Source organism: Trachypithecus francoisi, unplaced genomic scaffold, assembly GCF_009764315.1.
Source record: "Trachypithecus francoisi isolate TF-2019V2 unplaced genomic scaffold, Tfra_2.0 Lachesis_group1, whole genome shotgun sequence".
Classification (NCBI taxonomy): Eukaryota; Metazoa; Chordata; class Mammalia; order Primates; family Cercopithecidae; genus Trachypithecus; species Trachypithecus francoisi.
In genome coordinates, this window is record NW_022681454.1 from 176,480,423 (window position 1) to 176,502,235 (window position 21,813).

A 21,813-nucleotide genomic window follows, 5' to 3' on the forward strand; every position below is an offset into this window, starting at 1 on the left:
TTAACTGAAAAATAATGTTTTGTTGTGGTTTTTCTCATTCTACATCCTTTTATACCAATTTTATAATTATATTTTGATATTCTTTTTCTTAAAGAGGGCCTCCCACATTAGTAAATTTCAGACCCATAACCCTGGATTTCCCCCTGGTTCCAGCTCTGTCACTTCATGTCTGTATGATCTTGGGAAATGACTTAAGCCTGCTGTGCCTCAGTTTCCTCATCTATAAAGTGGGAATGAAAATAATAACTACCTCGCAGAGTTCCTGAGGGTATTAAATGTGCCAGGTCATGTGGAAAAGCGCTTAGCACAGTGCCTGGCATGCAGTAAACACCCTATAGATGTTTCTTCTGGTTGCTGTTGCTAGTCTCTGGACTGAAATTCATAACAAACTGACTGTAACTAATTCCTCCCTGCTAAATCTTGTCTCTAGGCAGAGGAATTAGCCGAGGCTAATTCCAGAAAAACAGGAGTGCATGCTGGATACAAGGAGAACTAATCCCCTCTACTTCCTGACACATGAATAGTCTGGACATAGATGCCTTGTGATCTGTCATTCACAGTAGAGAGTGGGTCACCAAGGAGGCAGCAGGCATGGAGTTGAGGGGGAGATTCTCCTAAACTGACTTCATTGGCCCTGGAAATCCAGGGGAAAGTCTCCTAAATTGACAGGCTGAAAAACCTCCTGTGAAGCTTGCAGAACGAGAACTTCTTGAGGTCCCTCCTGCTCTGCAAGTCCCAGTGATTCTCAGTAATAAGAAATTTGATGGACAGAGGGGACAGAGATCCCTGAGAGAGTCATAGAAAGCCCCTTCAGAGCTCAGGAGTATCGCCCATGTTCTGAGAACCGGGCTGATTTGGATGTCTGTTTCTTCCGTTGAGATAACAGTATCCTTTGGGGGCCTTTCAATACTGTTTTTCTCATTTTAGTCTAGTTTCTTCAGTTAACAGTTTTATATAGTCTTTAGCCTCTGTAATCCCCTCGGTCTTATAATTTATTTTTATTTTTATTTATTTATTTTTTTTTTTTTTTGAGACGGAGTCTCGCTCTGTCGCCCAGGCTGGAGTGCAGTGGCCGGATCTCAGCTCACTGCAAGCTCCGCCTCCCAGGTTCATGCCATTCTCCTGCCTCAGCCTCCCGAGTAGCTGGGACTACAGGCGCCCGCCACCTCGCCCGGCTAGTTTTTTGTACTTTTTAGTAGAGACGGGGTTTCACCGTGTTAGCCAGGATGGTCTCGATCTCCTGACCTTGTGATCTGCCTGCCTCGGCCTCCCAAAGTGCTGGGATGACAGGCTTGAGCCACCGCGCCCGGCTGGGGTCACTTAATCTCTTATCTACAAATGCATGTCTGGTTTCTGTGACCTTTCTAAAAGGTGGAGGCCCTGTTTTGTTTGGTTGTCAGTGTTCTCTACTGTTTCAATATTTTTTAAACTACTACAAAGATAAGGTTTATTCTGATATTGCAATTTGTCTGTCCTTCAAATCATTCTTTCGTATTTGCTTTTCTTTACATATACCAATTTCATCAAAAAAAGGACATGGAGCTGGATTCTGCTTCCTTGCAGCCAGCATTGAGAGCAATGGTAGATCTGCACTTTGAGCCAAATTTGTCTTTCGCTCAGTGTTCCGCAGCCTGTTGAGTGAGAGAGTAATCAACCAACAAAAACCAATTTAGTGACCTAAATTTGAAACTTTAGTAAGTTTGACTCTGTGTTCCTATCATAGTTTAGCCTTAAATACTGCATGCCAAGGTTTTATCAAATAATTCAATTTCTACTGTTACAGTCTGTATACTATAGAGCCTCAAAGGTGTTACTAATTTGGAGTCTTCTACCAACTTCTTGTGAAGTGTGTTACAAATGTAACCTTCTAGCGTCCCTCCTTCCTTATCTCCTTCACCTTCCCGGGCCAGTCATACATGTCTCCAAAAGTCCCGTTAGAATTACATCTACAACTCAGATTACCGATTACATCCTCAAAGAAGTGGGTGAGACTCCGCACTGACTTCTACACCTGACTTGCTGCGTAACTGTCAGGAAAAGTCATAGTCCCAAGGGCCATGTGGATACGTGATCTCCAATCATGCTGGTGATTTATTTTCCACTAAATAATTTCCCAAGGCTTCGGTTTCTGTCCTTAACAGTGGGAGTAAGTGTAGGGATAAACAGCTCTCACTATTGACATCAGGCCTTGAGTTCCCTTTTTCTCCACCCTATCCTTCATGCCATAATTTATCCTCACAAAAAAGAGAGACAACAGCATAGTCATCAGCTAAAGCTGCGTGGTTTCTTATCAGATGGCAGTACCAGTGCTACTAAGAGGTAAATTTCTAGGACAGGTATGTTGTTTTGGGAAACATTAGGTTTTTTTTTTTTTCCATACTTTAGAAAAGGAACATTTTTTAGGCCTTCTGAGACTCAATTCTGAATGAAAATAACTGCTTTGTGGGTGAATACATCTGGATGTAACATACGTTTCCCACTGAAGTAATTTACACATATGAGGATGAGAATTTAGAGTTCTTTCAAAGAAATACGCTTCACCTGCTTGTTTAGGGTCATACGATAAATGAATTCTATACTGTGGTGTTTGCTTGTGCAGGAATTTCTTTCCAGTCTACCTCCTGTGGTCTAACTTGAGTCCCAATAGCTCCTGACAAATTAAGCTTTCTCCTGCAGGGCCCACTGGAAGGCAGGCCCGCTGGAAGGCAGGCCCCCTGGAAGGCAGGCCCCCTGGAAGGCAGGGCCCGCTGGAAGGCAGGGCCCGCTGGAAGGCAGGTCCGCTGGAAGGCAGGCCCGCTGGAAGGCAGGCCCGCTGGAAGGCAGGCCCGCTGGAAGGCAGGCCCCCTGGAAGGCAGGCCCCCTGGAAGGCAGGCCCGCTGGAAGGCAGGCCCACTGGCACTAGAAGCAGCTGTTTCAGAAAGAATGGAGAGTTAAACCCGTTGTGATTTTTCTCGACTGGGAGCAGTACGTAAGAAACTGTGAGGATTTGTATTGTTTTTTGATGAGTTAGATGTCATTGAAATCTGCCTGATGTCTTCAGGCTTGGCACACCCAAGTCCTCCCTTTCCCCGTACCTTGCATTTGTTTCCCACCATGAACTTGGTGGTTTGCTAACTAGTTCTTTTAAGTCTCAAAATAGTTGACTGTGTAGTAGCTCTGTGTCTTAGGGAAACAACTTATAAATTAGCATTGTTATCTCAAGGAAATTTTTGAATCCATTAATTTTAATTGCAGTTATATGCCAGGCCAGAAACTTAAAATATGAATATATTCATGTATTCATGCCTGTGGTTTCCATTTTTCTTTCTGAAACCACGTGTCCCATCTTAAACCAATATAAGTTGTTTTTTAAAAAGTTTATTGAGAGACATGGTATCTGAATAAAAGCCAAGTAAGTCATATGTCAAATTTGTACTATACTGTTTCATTAGAAACTTGACATTTTGTTCCTTTACTAATATACTATCTTTTTTCCATTTGGAACACCTCATTAATTTGTATCTTTTAAAAACCATCTACGATCTTAATTTCCACCAAAACCTAGTATATTGGATGGAGGTTTTAAAGCTCAATTGACTAGATATACAATTTAACCAGAAATGAAGATGGAAAATGCTCCTTCAATGCTTGCCAAGTTCATCAGAAGCCTTTTATTGAAAAGTTTAGATCCAAGGCATTTGAGAGTGAAACCAGGTGCAAAATAATATCCTGTCAGCTATTTCACGATATCAACAAGGAAGAGAAAGATTATCTCAAGTTCCAGATTATAAGGATGCCACATTCTTCCCAAAAGTAAGCCAGGTAACTGGAGAGTGAAAGGCAGCTATTGAGGTGTTTATGAGGATTTGAAGTAATTTTCCTTATATGCTGAGATCCTTATTACCTAATGGAGTAAATGAAATGTTGGGGACTTTTCATTCAGTCTAATGTAAGGGTAGAGAAATTAAGCCCACAATTTTAAGAAGTATGATTATCCCTTCGCACATGGTATGTTGGTATCCTTTCAATGGCAGAATTTATCTTTGCCATTTCTTGAATATGACAAGTGGAAAATAGCCTCTTTTCATCTTAAAACAGTTCCTCTTCCACCTCCCTATTTTAAAGTGCAAGTTTGGTTATGGTGTCTGTCCATACAGAGGCACGGCCTTCCTGCAGCCTTCATATTTAACGTGTTCACAGATGAGGGTGTGACTGGAGCCAATTTTTGCCTGTTGCTCTTCATGATAAGTTCAGTGACCCTCTCTTTTTTGAGTGCCCCTTTAATGAAGCTGGAAACCAGCTGTCTGAAATATGACTATCATTTCTGGGATTTAACAGGCATGTGCCTTGGATAAATTAAGGAGCAGTCAAAGGAGGTCCATCAATGTGAATACTTTGCCAGCTGCTTTTCCATTAAACTCTGTTGGTTGAATGAAATTAGTAAATAATTATGTTGGTGGGGAATCTACTGTATCTAAATGTGATATAATGTCTTCCTTTAACAACAGAGCTTAATTTTTCTTATATACTAAATTAGTTTTTAGGGTAATCTACATTGCAAATTGGTCAATTTGCATCAAAACTATGCCTAGTTGTTCTGATTAGTCAACACCTCTTTTTAGAAAAGTCTTTAACTTTAAGCATGGGTGGGTAAAGCCATCTGCCTGTGGAGCTCGCCTGCAGCTCCATCGCTTAGCTCACCAGACAGGTTACAGCTGCTTCATTGTTATGATACTGAATGATTACCATTCTGTCCAAAATTAATATTTACATATGTGTCCATAGAAAACATGTGGCTACACATAAGCAATCTAATTGTGAATTAATGACATAAGGTGTGCATTCATTAGTCCCCACCTGAACAATAAGGTGTTAAATAATACTTTTCACATACAGTCCAACTCTTGACTTTTTTTTTTTTTTTTTTTTTTGAGACAGAGTCTTGCTCTGTCGCTCAGGCTGGAGTGCAGTGGCACGATCTCAGCTCACTGCAACCTCTGCCTCTGGGTTCAAGCAATTCTCCTGCTTAGCCTCATGAGTAGCTGGGACTACAGGTGCCCGCCACCAGACCTGGCTAATTTTTTTGTATTTTTAATTGAGACGGGGTTTTGCCATGTTAGCCGGGATGGTCTCTAGCTCCTGACGTCGTGATCCGCCCACCTCAGCCTCCCAATGTGCTGGGATTACAGGTGTGAGCCAGTGCACCGGCCCCAACTCTTGACTTTTAAGATGAGTCCCCAGTAGTGATTGTTATGTATATGAGTAATCCACTGCAATACATCGATATAGATAAGGAAAAAATCACCATATAGCTGCCATAAAATGCAGAGAGGAAACTATGTGGTTATTTCACTTACTCTGCCTCTTTCCTGCCTCTAAAAGCGTTGTCCTCTGAATTGTGACCACTGTAGGAACAAACCACATAGTAAAAGTCTAGATGTGCAATTATGACTACATGTTTGTGTGCCACCCACAGCTACTGGAAGGGATTGTCTCAGCCAAGGGTGGGCTTCCTCCTGTATTTAAGAATGGTGACACATAAACTTATACCATTCTGCTATGAAAAGTTAGCAATATATATCCTGTCTACTCAGTGTATTTCATAATGAAAAAGCTTTAGCAAATTCACAATGTAAGGATAAGGATATGCATGTAAAATATGATATTCGAATGTCTTAGTTTCCAAATAGTTATTGTAAATACATGGCTCGTATTTCTGAATTTGTGAGTGGAGTATATGAATATTTGTGTGAGTACCTACACTTTTTAAGAAAATACTAATTTATCTTGCTCAAATAAAATTACTAGTGAGGGAGCAGAAAATATATAAGGGCAAATTGTGATGTGTTCTTTATTCCAAAAAGCTGAACTCCATGTTGACCAGGAATTGTGCCTCTAACTTCTGAGAGACAAGGAAGAAGGAAACTTCCTGACTCCAAAATGGAGTTGTCCCTACTCTGGGAACAAGCCAGTTCCTGTAAAGAAAGTTCTCGGCAAAAGGAGGACAGCTTAGGGAGGCAGAGTACAGGGGCTTATCCTGCTGCTATGGGGCAGAATGGACCCTGGGGCTTATGAAACCAAATCATTGCCAGTCGCACATTTCTTTCCTCAAAGTCAGACTCTTTCTTCTTCAGTCGCTTTAAAAATACCAGTTGCCTCATGAGTGTGTCCTTTTTAAACTATCCCTATTAATAAGATGAATCGATAATATTTAATATTTATTGAGCATTTACTATTTGCTAAGGCACAATGCAAAGTGTTCTACATTAATTATGTTATTTAATTCTCAGCTAGAAACGAGTAAAATCTCCATTGAAGAAACTGAGGCTCCAAAAGGTTATGTAACTTTTCTGTGAATGCACAGCTAGTAAGCAACAAAATCAGACTCCAGACCCGTGTGAGCAATTTCCAAGCCCACACTCTTTTTTTTTTTTTTTTTTTTTTTCTTGAGACAGAGTCTTGCTCTGTCACCCAGGCTGGAGTGCAGTGGCCGGATCTCGGCTCACTGCAAGCTCCGCCTCCCAGGTTCACGCCATTCTCCTGCCTCAGCCTCCCAAGTAGCTGGGACTACAGGTGCCCGCCACCACACCTGGCTAATTTTTTGTATTTTTAGTAGAGATGGGGTTTCACCATGTTAGCCAAGATGGTCTCAATCTCCTGACCTCGTGATCTGCCCGCCTCGACCTCCCAAATGCTGGGATTACAGCCGTGAGCCACCGCGCCCGGCTCAAGCCTACGCTCTTAAGCCCTAGATAGACTGTCCTGCCTCCTGAATTATTTTTTAATTGTTCTTATGTGTATGTATATAGTGGAATAGATGAAAATTAATTTTTATGTAATGAAAATAAATTAATATCTATGTCCCTGTTACAAAAGATTGAATTGTCATAGAAACAGATGCAAAAACAATAATGCCGGTGATGTCTTAATGAAGTACCACTTTTTTTTATCCAGGAAATTTTAAATGATAGCTGATAACAGAACTTGTAGTTTGCCAAAATAAAAAACAACAATTACAACAGTAAAAAATAGTTTGAGGAAAATCAGTTTATACTATGGAAGATTTAAGAACATTGTGAGCTATTGAACACTCTGCCCACCTCCTTCCAAAATTTAAATTAATGTCCCGTTTTTCTGTCATTGGAAATTAGTAGGCTGGAATCTGTGTAGACATTGGCCAATGGAAAACACTTACAGAAAGTGGGTAGATTATTTGTGTCACCAGCATCAGCTCATGAGAAAAGGCTGAGAAAAGTGTATACAAATGGTAAACATCCTTGCAGACTCTCACCTACAAATAAAGAAAAATTACTTTCTATATAAATCACCTTTGAGAACAGCCATTTGTTTACTATTTTCATAAAATAAATTGTAATGTATCCTAGGTAAGTTAAAAGGATTGTTCAGTGTTGTTTATTATTTTCCAGATATGGTCAAGAAAACTGACATGAGAAAGACCCATTATATTTTTCATACTTTAAAGTTTTAGTCTAGAAATTTTTCTTAAATATTAAATGTTATGAAGAGACAAAAGTGGCAATTATAGGCCAAAAATTATACCTATTGGTATTGCCCAAATCTGTAGATCACTGTTATGGCTTCCTGTGATTGGATTTGTTAACACTATCCAGACACCACTCTAATCATTGTTACAACCAACTTCATTTTTCCAAAACCTTAAATAGCCAAATATTCACCTAGTATAGTTGTATTATAGTTTTTTTTAATTAATGTTAAGAGCTGTCTCTGACTAGTTTCATTACCAAATAGGAATACTAAAATATACCTGATTTTTTTAATCTAGGAAATCCTAAAATGTGTTTTTTGCTTGTGTCATTCAATAAACTCACACAAGGAATAAAAAATAAAGGAGATGTGTTACTAACGTGTATGTTTGTGGTTCAGTGAATGAAATCATCCCACATGCAAAGACTACCACAAAACCCATCCCTCACACAGCACACAAGGCATCTCTTTGCATAGGCTGTGCACATCCCAGCATCCGTGAGCCAGCTGTCTGGAGCTTGAGTGTTCCACTGTTACTTCCATTATGTGTATGTAGTCCATAGTCAGGCATGAAATCCTAAATTGAAGGAAAATACCAAATTCTGTTCTACCAGTCATCTCTACAAAGCTCTGCAGCTTATAAAGGCACTCTTTCAGCAGTGCTGACTTTATAAAATGTGATTTATCTCAAAGTACCTTTTCCATAGAATCTGGATTTTTCTGGGCTGACTTAAATCAGGAAAAAATATTGTTTCACTCGTTTGGAATGCCTTGGTATAAATACTGTTCCAAATTGAAGTATGGTATTTTGCTTGAGTAAGTGCATGTAAGAGGCAGTGTATTCATTCAGATAATTTTTACATCGTTTCCAAACTGTAAAAAGAATAAAAAGAATACAATATGCAAAGTTTCAAAACCAATTTATTTGAAGCAAATTTTTGAAAAAGCATTACCAATTATAAGGGAGCAGACCCTTTAAATCCCATGTGCACACACACACACACACACACACACAAACACACACACACACACAAACACACACAACACACACACACACACAAACACACACACACACACAAACACACACACACACACAAACACACACACACACAAACACACACACACACACAACACACAAACACACCACACACACACACAAACACCACACACACACAAACACACACACACCACAACACACACACACAAACACACCACACACACACACACAAACACACACAAACACACACACCAACACACACACAACACACACACACACACACACACCACACAAAACACACACACACACACAAACCACACACACACAAACACACAACACACACACAAACACACACAACACCACACACACAAACACACACACACACACCAACACACACACAAACACCACACACACACACCACAAACACACCACACACACAAACACACACACACAAACCACACACACACAAACACACACACACACAAACACACACACACAAACACACACACAAACACACACACACAAACACACACACACACACACACACACACACATACAAAAAACTTTTTTTTTTTTTGCTGACACCACCTCACTTACTAGTTGATAAAATGCAAATTAATTGACTTTCCTAAATAGGAAATAATTTTTTTTGAGCTTGCCCATAATCTGATAATTCTGTGGCAAAAGAGAACATATTTTAAGGAGTCTTGAGTAAACTCTTAAGAAAATGTCATTGTTTTATGGTGTTTAAACTTATATCACTGTAATAACCCTTTATGATAAGGTAATCAGTAATAAAACAGTGCAATGAACACCAATTAAGGAACACCAAATCAATGGGTATGCAGCTTGCATGCTGATTTAAACAGTTGCTGATTGGAATAAGTGGATTTAATATGTACTTATTTGCAGACTGTAGCTTTTCTGTCATCCTGCAGGAATTGGTACTTGACTAATCTAAGAATGATACCTACTTACAACTTTAATGAGATACTAATGTGAGTCATTTTTTAAGTCCGTGTTCGGAAGTACTATGAAATGCTCAATGCTAACTAAAAATCTGCCCTCTACTCCAAGGACTTCACAGTAATTGTCATAGTGAAGAATATGTCTATATTTTATGATGTACGGCATCTGATGTCTATGCTGTACCGAGGATTCAAGCCAGTAGCCTGGTGACAATATTAGACGGTACTATTTAATATGCTCCCCCCAAGCCCGTTGTTGACAGCAGGAACAGTGTGCGTAGTTCATAGCCATACACATCAACAACTGCTTGTACACAGTGAAACAGATTTGACCTTCCTTTCTGAGCTACCTGATGTCTATATAACCAACTTGGTTTGCCTTTGTTACTTCTCTGTGTTTACGAGAGTCAGCCTGATGGTAAAAGGAAGCAAACTTGGAATTAATCTTATTCCATGTCTCAGCCAGACAGGCACATAGACTCCTTATACCTCATTTTTAAATGAGCGGCCTTCTTGGGAACTACTACTCAGCAGATATTTCTCGTCCAACATTTGTACATCCACTCAACTGCTTCTGGTCTTTGGGGCTTTTTGGTTTCTGTTTTTTTCAAACTTACTTGTTTTTATTTTTCCTGGTTTTATCCCTAGTTCTACTCTCTTACCCACTGGTTTTCCAAACTTTGGATTTTTTAGAACAGATGACAGCATTAAAGCTTTCTTTAGTTTATATAAGGTACTCTCATTTATGAAGCTGTGTAATCACATCAGTATTTAAAATTCATTCAGGTTTTTATCTTATTTCCTTTAACTGTCAGTGTTGGAACTTAACGATTTCCATGTTGTTTAGTCTGATTTTTTTATTCCAGTAAATTCCTTGACCAATCTATAAACAGATGATGCTTCCAGTCCGCCTTACACAGGTACACAGTTCTGGTTCTTCTGAGTTGTAACTGTAACATTTATTTAGAATATGGATTTTGGTGTCAGGCGACCTGGTTGGAACTTCCTCTTTGCCACTGCTAGCACTTTGATCTTAGGAAAGTTACCTAATTTCTCGTGTCTCAGTTGCCTCATTTGTGAAATAGGGGAAGATAATAATGTACCTGTTACCCCACAGGGTGGTGAAAATTAAACTGGTTAATTCACATTAAATGCTTAGCAGTTTTCAGCACATAATAAATAGTAGTTATTGTGAATACTACTGTCCATAGTTAGAATACATGGGAGGGGAGAGGAACAGATGGCTGAAGGACAGGGGGAGAATGGTATAAAATGAGGTTTTACTCACTTTTGCTTCTTTCTCAAAAGAGAGTCTCTATATTACTTGTAGAATTTCTTCAAAAGCTGTAAACACATAGAGGATATACTACGGCCACCAAAAGTACATTTGATCATTTTATATAACAGATGTGAAGACGCTGCTTTGACCAGGCACAGTGACTCATGCCTGTAATCCTAGCAGGTTAGGAAGCCGAGGCAGTCAGATCACTTTAGGTCAGGAGTTCAAGACCAGCCTGAGCAACATGGTGAAACCCCGTCTCTACAAAAAATAGAAAAATTAGCCGGGTGTGGTTGGGGTGCGCCTGTAGTCTCAGCTACTTGGGAGGCTGAGGTGGGAGGATCACCCAAGCCCGGGAAGTTGAGGCTACAGTGAGCCAAGCTGTGATTGTGCCAGTGCATTCCAGCCTGGGTGATGGAGTGAGACCCTGTATCCAAAAACACAGAAAAAGAGCCTGCTGTGAGCCAGGCAGTGGGAATGCAGTGATTTTCATGGCCTAGAATTTACACTTCTAATGAGGACAGTTTACACATTAAGTCACCTATGCCTAGAAAGTCCGTTAGTAGAAGTGAATTCATCACAGCTAGTTCTTGATTGTTGTTTTCCTGTTACACGTACTCTGATGTGCATACTCTTAGACTTTATCCAAGAGAGGTGTTGGGGAAGGGGGAGGAAAAAGGAAGAATAAGGTAACAGAAGAGATGGAGGGGTGCCCAGAATGTTGATAGATAAGCAGATGAGGCAACGGCCTGAAGACAGAATTCCAAAAAGATGCCATTCCTTCCTGATCTAGATGGGAGGAATGAAACATACAACAATACTATATATGAGTAAGGCCCATCCTCAGAGGCCAGAGAGTCCAGGTCCATCACTAAGGGGTGCAGAAAAGAGCAAATTGTCTTGTGTCCTCCTCCATCCGTCTTTCCCGAAATACAAAGGGGAATTCTTAAAAGGATTGTCTTGTGTCCTCCTCCATCCGTCTTTCCCGAAATACAAAGGGGAATTCTTAAAAGGATTGTCTTGTGTCCTCCTCCATCCGTCTTTCCCGAAATACAAAGGGGAATTCTTAAAAGGAAGCGCCTAGAGGGAGGATGTGTGAAAAGAATACACAGTAGTCATTTGCTTTGTTGATACTGAAAATTTATGGACTAAATATATAATATAAATATTTTCGGTGCGCCACATTTTTCTTTCACATTCGAAATTTCCATGAGTCTTTGCCTACCTGTACCAGCAAGTAGACCAAGGACCTGCGGATCATAGGCTTGAAACCTGAATGATTGCTTCATTTGTTATGTTCCAGGGATGGCTGTGTATCCAAATGTATTTTGAAAGACAGTTAAGGCCAAGGATTAGCCTTGGCATTTAAAGTAATCTCTAGATCTACCTTGTGCTTTCCTACAGAATCCATGTAGAAGACATGTAAAAGAAGGTGGAACTGCCTTTGGCTTTGGAGAATGAAGTGTCTGGTTCTGAGCTCCTTTCATCAATTTTTTCTACTGGGGAAAAATAAAACAAAAACAAAACCTTTCTTTTTTTCTAAATCTCCAAGAGACGGCATTGTGACAGAGTGGTTTAGAGCAAGCTCTGGAACCAGGCAGCCTAGGTTGCCAAGGCGTTACCTTGCCCAAGATAATCATTCCTCTCCTCTGTTTCCTTATCTATATTTACCGTCTCAACTGTTACTACATCACAGGATTGTGGTGAAGATGAAATGAGAGAATAACATAAGCACTTAGAACAGTATTTGGCACAAAGGAAGCCTTTTTTATTACCTACTTTGCCTACAGTGTAATTACCTATTACCTACAGTGAGCAAGGCTAACGGCAAAATGCTTCATGTGTGTCACCCTGGATCATTCTGAACCTGGTCAGAGCTAGGAGAGCGAGACCTGGGCCAGAGCCAGGAATTTAGGAATCATTAATGCATCAGCCAGGTGTTCATAATCTGTACATTACAGAGCCAGGGCTCATGGCAGAGCTGAAATCAAAGGCGGCATGTTGTGTTTGTGAACATACGTGAATTTTTCTGGGAAGAGTACCCAAAACTTTCACCAGTTTACTCAAAGATCTGAGACCCAAAAAAGATTAAGACTTGCCATCTCACAGGAAATACGGTACTACTCGTGCCGTGTGTCCCACCTGGGTCTTCCAAGATAAATAATCGAAACTCCAGGGAAAGTATTTTATGACTGCAGCATTTTTCTAGAAAGTAGTGGAGGTGTTTTTGTTTTTTTTGTGGTTTTCTTTTATTTTGAGACTGAGTCTCACTTTGTCACCCAGGCTGGAGTGCAATGGTACAATCTCACCTCACTGCAACCTCTGCCTAACGAGTTCAAACAATTCTCCTGCCTCAGCCTCCCAAGTAGCTGGAACCACAGGCATGCACCACCACACCCTGCTAATTTCTATGTTTTTAGTAGAGTTGGGGTTTCACCATGTTGGCCAGGCTGCTCTTGAACTCCTGACCTCAAGTGATCCTCCTGCCTCAGCCTCCCAAAGTGCAGCGATTACAAGCGTGACCCACCTTATCCAGCTCCAGAAAATAGTTTTGTAATGGACCCCCTTTTATACGTCCAGCACCCATTTTTATAAGAATTTTATTCTATAAATCAAATTTCAACTTCTTAGTAGATCGAAGAATGACTTTTCTCTAGTGTCAGAACATACTCGTTAGTTTTCAAAGTAATTTTTTACAACTTAATATGCATTTCAGCAATTGTTAGGTACATTAATTTTTAAATATACTGTATTATTTTTATGATTATTATTTCTAATGGCTTCTTCCAACATGTCTACTTTGTTTATTATTTCCTGTTTTGGTTTATATAATGATGTTTATATTGTTGCAATTATTACTTTTAATAATTATTTGAACATCATATATTGACATATCCTTTTAACTTCTTCATTATTTAGAACCAGGTTTTTGTGGTATTATCAGAAAGATTTTCTTCCATGCCAAAATATTCCTTGTTGTTTTTCCTTCTTTGTCTCTTAGTTTTAAGCTCTCAGCCTCACAATTCTCTATGATATAAAATGCAAATGAAAAATCTTGGTATCTTTCTCAGTACAGATATTTTTTCTTATGGTTGGTTTTTAGTTTTTTGCAAAACTTGTGTTAAGTGTTGCAAATATTTAAAGTATTATGTTACTTTTGACCGGCTATATATTTTAAATGTATTTTCTACTTCGAGTTCTACCTCTGATGTTCTGGTGACCCAAAGACCTACCTTTACCTGTAAATCAGTCTACAGTTTTTGCGTAATTGATTCTCTTGGCAAAAATAATCTGATTGGCTGATTAGAAATAATTTTGTCCACCATTAAAACTGCTAATCCAGATCAGAATTAAGTTGTGTTCTTTATTTAGGTTGTGCAGGACTAATGTAAAAGCAAAGGGTTGACTCTGTAACAGTGATCAGCATTATTAATTTTTGTACACTAAGAATTTCCATAGAAATACTACCCTATGAGAATCAGAGACTCCAAAAGTTTTGATGGCACTTTCTTTATGTTCAAATCATCAATAGAGCTATTACAGGGCTCTACTAGTTTATATGGCATGTAAAGTATATAACATATAGAAGGAATTATAAAGAAATTATATGACGGTTCTGCAATAATACATTTTTATTTTAATGTTTAAAAGGTAAATTAATGCTGGGCGCGGTGGCTCACACCTGTAATCCCAGCACTTTGGGAGGCCGAGGTGGGCAGATCACGGGGTCAGGAGATCAAGACAATCCTGGCTAACACAGTGAAACCCCATCTCTACTAAAATACAAAAAATTAGCCAGGCATGGTGGCGGGCGCCTGTAGTCCCAGCTACTCAGGAGGGTGAGGCAGAAGAATAGCGTGAACCCAGGAGGCAGAGCTTGCAGTGAGCCGAGATCGCGCTACTGCACTCCAGCCTGGGCAACAGAGGGAGACTCCGTCTCAAAAAATAAATAAATAAATAAATAAATAAATATATTTTTTTAAAGGTAAATTATTTTTATTATAATTTCAGAGTAGTACCTAACACCATATCTTCTTCACCGTAATTTTCCTTACATCATATTACCAATTAGCTGTAAACATGCTTATTTTTAAATGCAATTCAAATGCCTCTAATAGAATCCTGTGGCAAAGTGAGGAATCCTTTCATATACACAGTACAGATGTGTCAGAACCATATACAGTTCTGTTTACACACATGACAGAACCACCACACCTGAGTGGCCCAACTGAAAGTTACAGTTTCCATCATTCTGTTAGGAGTTCTGCTACCACTTGCATATGTCAGTAGTGAAAACCAATCAACATAAGCATCTTTGAAACGCAATTTTAGATCATTAAAGATGTATGAATTTTGACAAAGCGAGGAGATGGGAGGCTTATTAAGAATATATTAGGTCTCTACAATGAGGGAGGCGTTTATGTCTCCGTTCAAGGGGAAAGGTATAGCCTAATTGTAGCCTCATGAAACAAGTGGACAGGGCCAGGTACAGGTACAGAAAAAGATTCAGTCTTAGTCCTGACTGTTGCTACACACCTTTTGTGAGAAAAAAGAGCCTATTCCGGTAGGTTTCTGAAAATAAACAGGATCTTACAGTAGTCCCTGTTTCCTAATGGGCTATATATGTGATAAATCATTGTCTATCTGGCTTGCAGTCAAGAGATACTGGGTAATCATTTTCTAAAGAACTTGTATGTGCCTTTTGCAAATATAACGTCAATGTATTACATTTGCTCAAGAGTCTCAATTTCTTTCTTCTTTTTGCTTATTTATTAACTTTTAAAGTTTCATTATTTGTAGATCTCATAGTTGCAAATTTCCAAAGTTCTTTAAGAATAAAGAATTGATTCCATTTGTCCTGCTCAGCCATTATAAAGGAGAATGTTGAAAATGGCGAGAGTGGAGCGCATGCCAAAGAATCTGTGAAAAGTGGTGTGAGTTCAGTTAGTTGAAAATGCTGAGTATTTCCTGGAATCATGACTGCATTTGCTAAAAACATGAATAGACTGCATTTTTAGGAGATATGAAGTGCATCTCTGTCGTGTGATGTGAGTCTTATGTCAGCTGCAACTACTCAATTTGCATGTAAATTCTGAAAATTTTCTTGTCCCATGTGACACTTCTGAAATGTCTGTCTGTTCTTTTTTCCTTTTTAATTTCCCAAGCTCACTATTTGGATAAGATAGTTAAAGGTACTGTATACTTGCTCTTTGTTGACATATCTACATGTATATCTATATATAACCGTGTATCACTAGGTTTCACAATAGACTGTTTTCCATGCATATTTTTGTAAATTACAAATCAGACTTAAATTATGTAAAATGCCTTGGATTTAAAGTATTGAGACTTAAATGTCTGTGTCTCATTTTTATAATTTTGGGTTATGACAGATTTCATTCCTTTGTGAAAGCGTTTTCTCTAGAACCAGAAACTGAAGATAACGGTATATTTGCTGTTTTTTGGTTTTGGGGTTTTTTTTCTAGCTTTCTTTCTTTCTTTCTTTTTGCTTTAAGATCTTCATTGTTGGCAATTCAGCTTAATGAGCTTTAAATTCTAAACTAAAGAATCACAAATACTCTTATCACAGAATAAGAAATTGTCAATCTAAAGAAGATTCTGGTTAACATGTTGAGAGAAATCTCGTTTATTTCATATGGAAACTTCTTTGGTTTTCTTCTAAATGTTTCAAAATATATGTGATATCATAATTTATGTTTTGTTATTTTTTAAAAGCTATAAATACTGTACATTCTATAAAAAAAGAACTGATAACCTTGTTCAGCAGAAAACAGCAGATTCTCACATCTTCAGTTACCGTAGAAATAGATGGAAAAAGTTTTTTCAGAAGACAAAATTCCCCTTCCCTTTCTCCTCAGATTACCTACTTTCTATTCCTTGTTTGTGCTTTTCATTAGAATATGAAAATATTCATGGCAATATCCAGGCTTTCATATACCAAATCTTATGTGCAGTCAGTCAGCTGCCGCACCTCCTTGTCAGTGGGGCAATTCAACCTTGCGTTTTCATTAAAAACAAAACAAAAAAACACATCCATCAAGAAGATTCACCCTTTATTTATTGAATAATCCGTAAATACAGACAGTAATTGTCTGAACGAAAAGAAGCAGCAAAATTAATCTCTTCCTGACCTGATGGTATCCATAAGTGTTATTTCATTGTACTCTTCCATGAGAGACAGTCAAAATAGTCTTCTTTCTGTTAACTCTGATCTTAAGAGACAGAATGTCTCTTTACGATATTTTCTTTTCATGTTCCGCGGTGGAGGAGGGGACACCAATATATGAATAATTCTTCTAACACAGACTTAAAATAAACATCTTTAAAAACAGATTGTTCCCTTACATTTTGTCACTGGAACAATAGTAGCATTTAAATGATAAGAAGCTGTAAAACAAACCCCAATTTCTGTAGCAAGTGTTTTTATTAATATGTTTTATACCAAATTATAAATAGCTGTGTCCACAGAGATCTGATGAATAGCCCATTATTCTTAGAATTTTAGAGCATTTCTCTCCTTGCTTCTCTCAGTGTCGTATCACACTCACAAACAAGGACACCAGAATCTACCCAAGTGTCATCCTCATAAACAGATCACGTTGGCTGCATGCCAGATATCATCAGTAGGAAGTGGCAACAATTGTTTTTTTAAAATGTCATGTTAGACTGAAACAATTATAGATTTTGGATATATTAAATTATTTTAATTGTTTCCCAAATTTTCCCTCCTTGCCCATAAAAGCAGACAAGATAGGATATAAAGGTAACAGCATAAAAGCCTTAGGGAGATTGTCACAAAATATCACTCTTCGCTATCTGTCTTGAAGCACGTCACTACCGTGTTTTTGTTCAGTCTATCAATGTTTTATTGTGGTCCTTACGGTATCTCATTTTGTCCGTCCTAAGTAATCCAATATGCACAGCTATTACATTTAGTTGGAAATCCTGTCGGTCCTGTCCCATCCGTATGCAGCCTGAATCCTAATGTTTGTTAGAATAGACGCTAAGCTGCTTCACTATTTCCTGGGCTTTGCTTATTCTGTGACAAGGAATGTACTCTTGGCATAAAGTATAGTCATTAATACTGGCCTATACTTTGTGCAATTATTTAATGCACTGTAATTTCACATGAATATACGGCAACTCTGAGGCCAGATAAAATTCATGTTCTCTTTTTAACATCATTCATATCCTTATACCCACTTTCATGCTTTTGGAGCTTGAGGGAATTTTTTTAAGCAACAAGGTGTTTTAAGAAGGCATGTCCTGATAAACGACCAGTAATGTTTAAAACAGATTACAAATCTAGACAAGGGATTCTGAAATTATTTTGTTGAGACGCTTTTCCACACCATACCATATACCTTGTTGCTTTGCTAAAGAGAAAACAATGTAAGTTAATTTTGTCTGGCCTGCAACTATTGAGTGGATCGTTGCATATATTTCTGTCCTGTGGCCTGCAACTATTGAGTGGGTCGTTGCATATATTTCTGTCCTGCACAGGTAAGTGGTGTCTCAAGGGTCAGGCCAATCAAAGATGCCACTTGGATAAGAATTAGATTGTATAGATAATGTTGCTGTTTCTATCCATGTGCAATTACAGTATTTGTGCTGTTTCTAAAGGCCTGTTCCCACTAAGTGTCCCTTATCTGTTTATTTTAGGTACAAAAACTCAATACTCAAATCACTGGTGTTTTCCTTCTTTGTCTCGACAGAGGGTTGTCCTGGTCTGTGCAACAGCAATGGAAGATGTACCCTGGACCAAAATGGCTGGCATTGTGTGTGCCAGCCTGGATGGAGAGGAGCGGGCTGTGATGTAGCCATGGAGACTCTCTGCACAGATAGCAAGGACAATGAAGGAGGTAAGAAATGCTGAGCATGAACACGAGTCTGTGCCAGAGCACAGGTTCATAAGTGACAGTGAGTACATAGATATCCGTTGCCAAAAAAAAGAAAACCGTGATCCCCATAGATTCGATCGATTGAAAAATGTATGAGTGCTGATAGAATGATTTTGCTGTCCATTTTTCCTGAAACAAATGCAAGATTATTATCGTTCAGGGAAAAGGCAAGGTAACCAAGCTACTGCATAATGTCCATTGTTCTCTGTTCCTTTTCCTGGTCCCCAGGCGACTCTTCTCCTCAACCACAGTATTTAGGGCTCTGTGAATTGGGAGCTCCAAAGCAGTGTTTTAATAACTAACATTCCAAAAGATGCAAAGAATGTTCCAGCCTCTTCTGTTGAAAGGCATGGATGGAAGAAAACAAAACAGTAACAGAGAACAGTCCCCTGGAAGCTGTACTCTAGTGACATTTTATCCTTAACTTGATACTTGGTTAAAAAGATGGTGAGATTCCACCTAGTTGAAGCCCTGGGTTAAGAATAATTATTTTCCCCACTAAGCTCGGCCTCCATGTACTCTACTTTAATTTCAGGGAATAGAGTGAGAGTTGGTGATTACCTCTCCAGTGATGGAATAGTTGGCTCTGATAGCTGTTCTGTTTTGTTTTGTTTTGAGACGGAGTCTCGCTCTGTCGCCCAGGCTGGAGTGCAGTGGCGCCATCTCGGCTCACTGCAAGCTCCACCTCCCGGGTTCACACCGTTCTCCTGCCTCAGCCTCCCGAGTAGCTGGGACTACAGGCCAGGCCCACCGCACCTGGCTAATTTTTTGCATTTTTAGTAGAGACGGGGTTTCACCGTGGTCTTGATCTCCTGACCTCGTGATCTGCCCACCTCGGCCTCCCGAAGTGCTAGGATGACAGGCGTGAGCCACCACACCCAGCTTTATTTTGTTTTCTGAGATGGAGTTTCACTCTTGTTGCCCAGGCTGGACTGCAATGGCGTGATCTCAGCTCACCACAACCTTTGCCTCCTGGGTTCAAGTGATTCTCCTGCCTCAGCCTCCCAAGTGGCTGGGATTACAGGCATGAGCCACCACGCCTGGCTAATTTTGTGTCTTTAATAGAGACAAGGTTTCTCCATGTTGGTCAGGCTGGTCCCGAACTCCCAACCTCAGGTGATTCGCCCACCTCGGCCTCCAAAGTGCTGGGATTACAGGCGTGAGCCCCCGCTCCCGGCCAGCTGTTCAGTTTTGACATAGCTTTAGCACTGCATTTTTAGGAGGGCTGTAGTTCCTCTCCGGAGCTCCATGGCCACTTGCCCTGTGGGTTAGGTTGTGTTCCCCTACCACTCCACCAGTCCCAGCCATTCTCCCTGCTCGTTTTGAGACTGCACACATGTACGATAAAGCATTGGTTAGAGTGTAGGTTTTGGAGCACACAGATCTTCACTGAACCATGTAGTAGTTATGTGACCTCAGACAAAATTTGTAATCACTTTAACCTCAATTGTTGCATCTATAAAGTAGCAATAAAAGAGTTTTTGAAAGGATTGAGAAAATGCATGTGAAGTATGTAGCATATTGCCAGACACAGCGCCTGCTCTAAGTAGCAGCTAGTATTATCCAGTTTTCCTTCTTTCGCTTTCAAAAGTGCTCATCTCGACTAAGTGAACTTCATAGAAGGTTGTTAGAGAAGCTTGAATAGCCTTTACCTTTCTATACCTATAGAGGGTCTCAACTACTATTCTGTAGGAAACAGAACGACCAGAACCAACCCCTCAACCTCCCTTCCAACCCAAAACACACACACACACACACACACACACAGATACACACACACACAGATATACACACACACAGATACACACACACACAGATATACACACACACACACAGATACACACACACACATATACACACACACACACACAGATATACACACACACACAGATATACACACACACAGATACACACACACACACAGATACACACACACACAGATATACACACACACACACACAGATATACACACACACACAGATATACACACACACAGATATACACACACACACAGATATACACACACACAGATATACACACACACACACAGATATACACACACACACACACAGATATACACCACACACACACAGATATACACACACAAGCCTGGGCTGACAGTCATTCTCAAAGCAAATGTTATTTGTGCCTTATCCTTCTGACAAGGCGCTGCAATTCTCTCCTTTAGTTTCTAGCAGACTATTCACTGTTTTCTCTCGGACTGTCAAGAAACTTGAGCCGCAAATTCTGAGCTAAAGCCTTTCCTTTCCGCTCCTGATAGATTTAGGTGGCCCCTAGCCTTCACAGCTTTTCCTGCTTAGTAATACCTTGTTGCCCCTGACTCCTCTTAACCGTGTGCTTTATAGACATGGCAGCATTCATCCTCTCAAAACCACAGTACAGATGGCACCTGTCTTCATTACTTTCCCCCAAAGAACCCCCTACTCCGTTGCTGCTATTGCCTAGGGAGGAAGGAGAGCTTCTCTTTCTCCTTGATCTTATAGTTCAGATTTTACTTCTAAGAGAAGATTGCATTGAGGAGGTTACAGAGTCTCTCAGAGGGAAGCGGGCTGCAGGACCCAGTCTGCAGAGACACTGCCGACTAATTTAGGGGCTAATCAACTCTTTAGTATTGTTATCAGCTAAAGAGGTTTTCCTTTTCCTCAAAATTTATCAACTGTGAATTGGCCTCATTCCCCTTTGTTTATTCTGATTAGCATGAAACTATGCTATCTCTAGGCTCCCCTCTCGGAGGGGAAATCTGAGCTGACAGAAGACCTCCTGCGGATTCTCTGCTTATCTCACATAATTTGTATTCCTGCCCCTAACCTAATTTTGCTGATCTTCTAAGAAGAAATCTCAGTGCCAGCCTTCTTATGCCCTGAGATTGTAACCTGGATGCTTTATAACCTAAGTCAGCAGGTTCTTTGAACTTAAGCATAAGCTACATGTATAAAAACAGTATTTTTCACACCAAACCCCAAATCAACACACGAAAGATGGCAATGAAGGATGTCAATTTTATGAAGACAATCTAACAGAGTGTTTAAGAACTATAAATCCAGTCCTTATTTAGACCTAGACTGGATTTTATTAGACTGAAATTCTAGGATATATGGTGACTGACTGTAGTGTTATAGATCCATTGTCTAAGTTTGGTAT

General features: G+C 39.6%; 1 protein-coding gene across 1 annotated transcript in view; it reads left to right on the forward strand.

The window, feature by feature from the left end:
* Positions 1 to 21,813, forward strand: part of TENM3 (teneurin transmembrane protein 3) — a 117,574-nt gene that overhangs the window by 15,422 nt on the left and 80,339 nt on the right. The window contains exon 3 of the mRNA XM_033215751.1: positions 18,466 to 18,612. Within this exon, the coding sequence (XP_033071642.1) occupies positions 18,466 to 18,612 (147 nt within the window). The remainder of the gene's footprint in view (positions 1 to 18,465; positions 18,613 to 21,813) is intronic.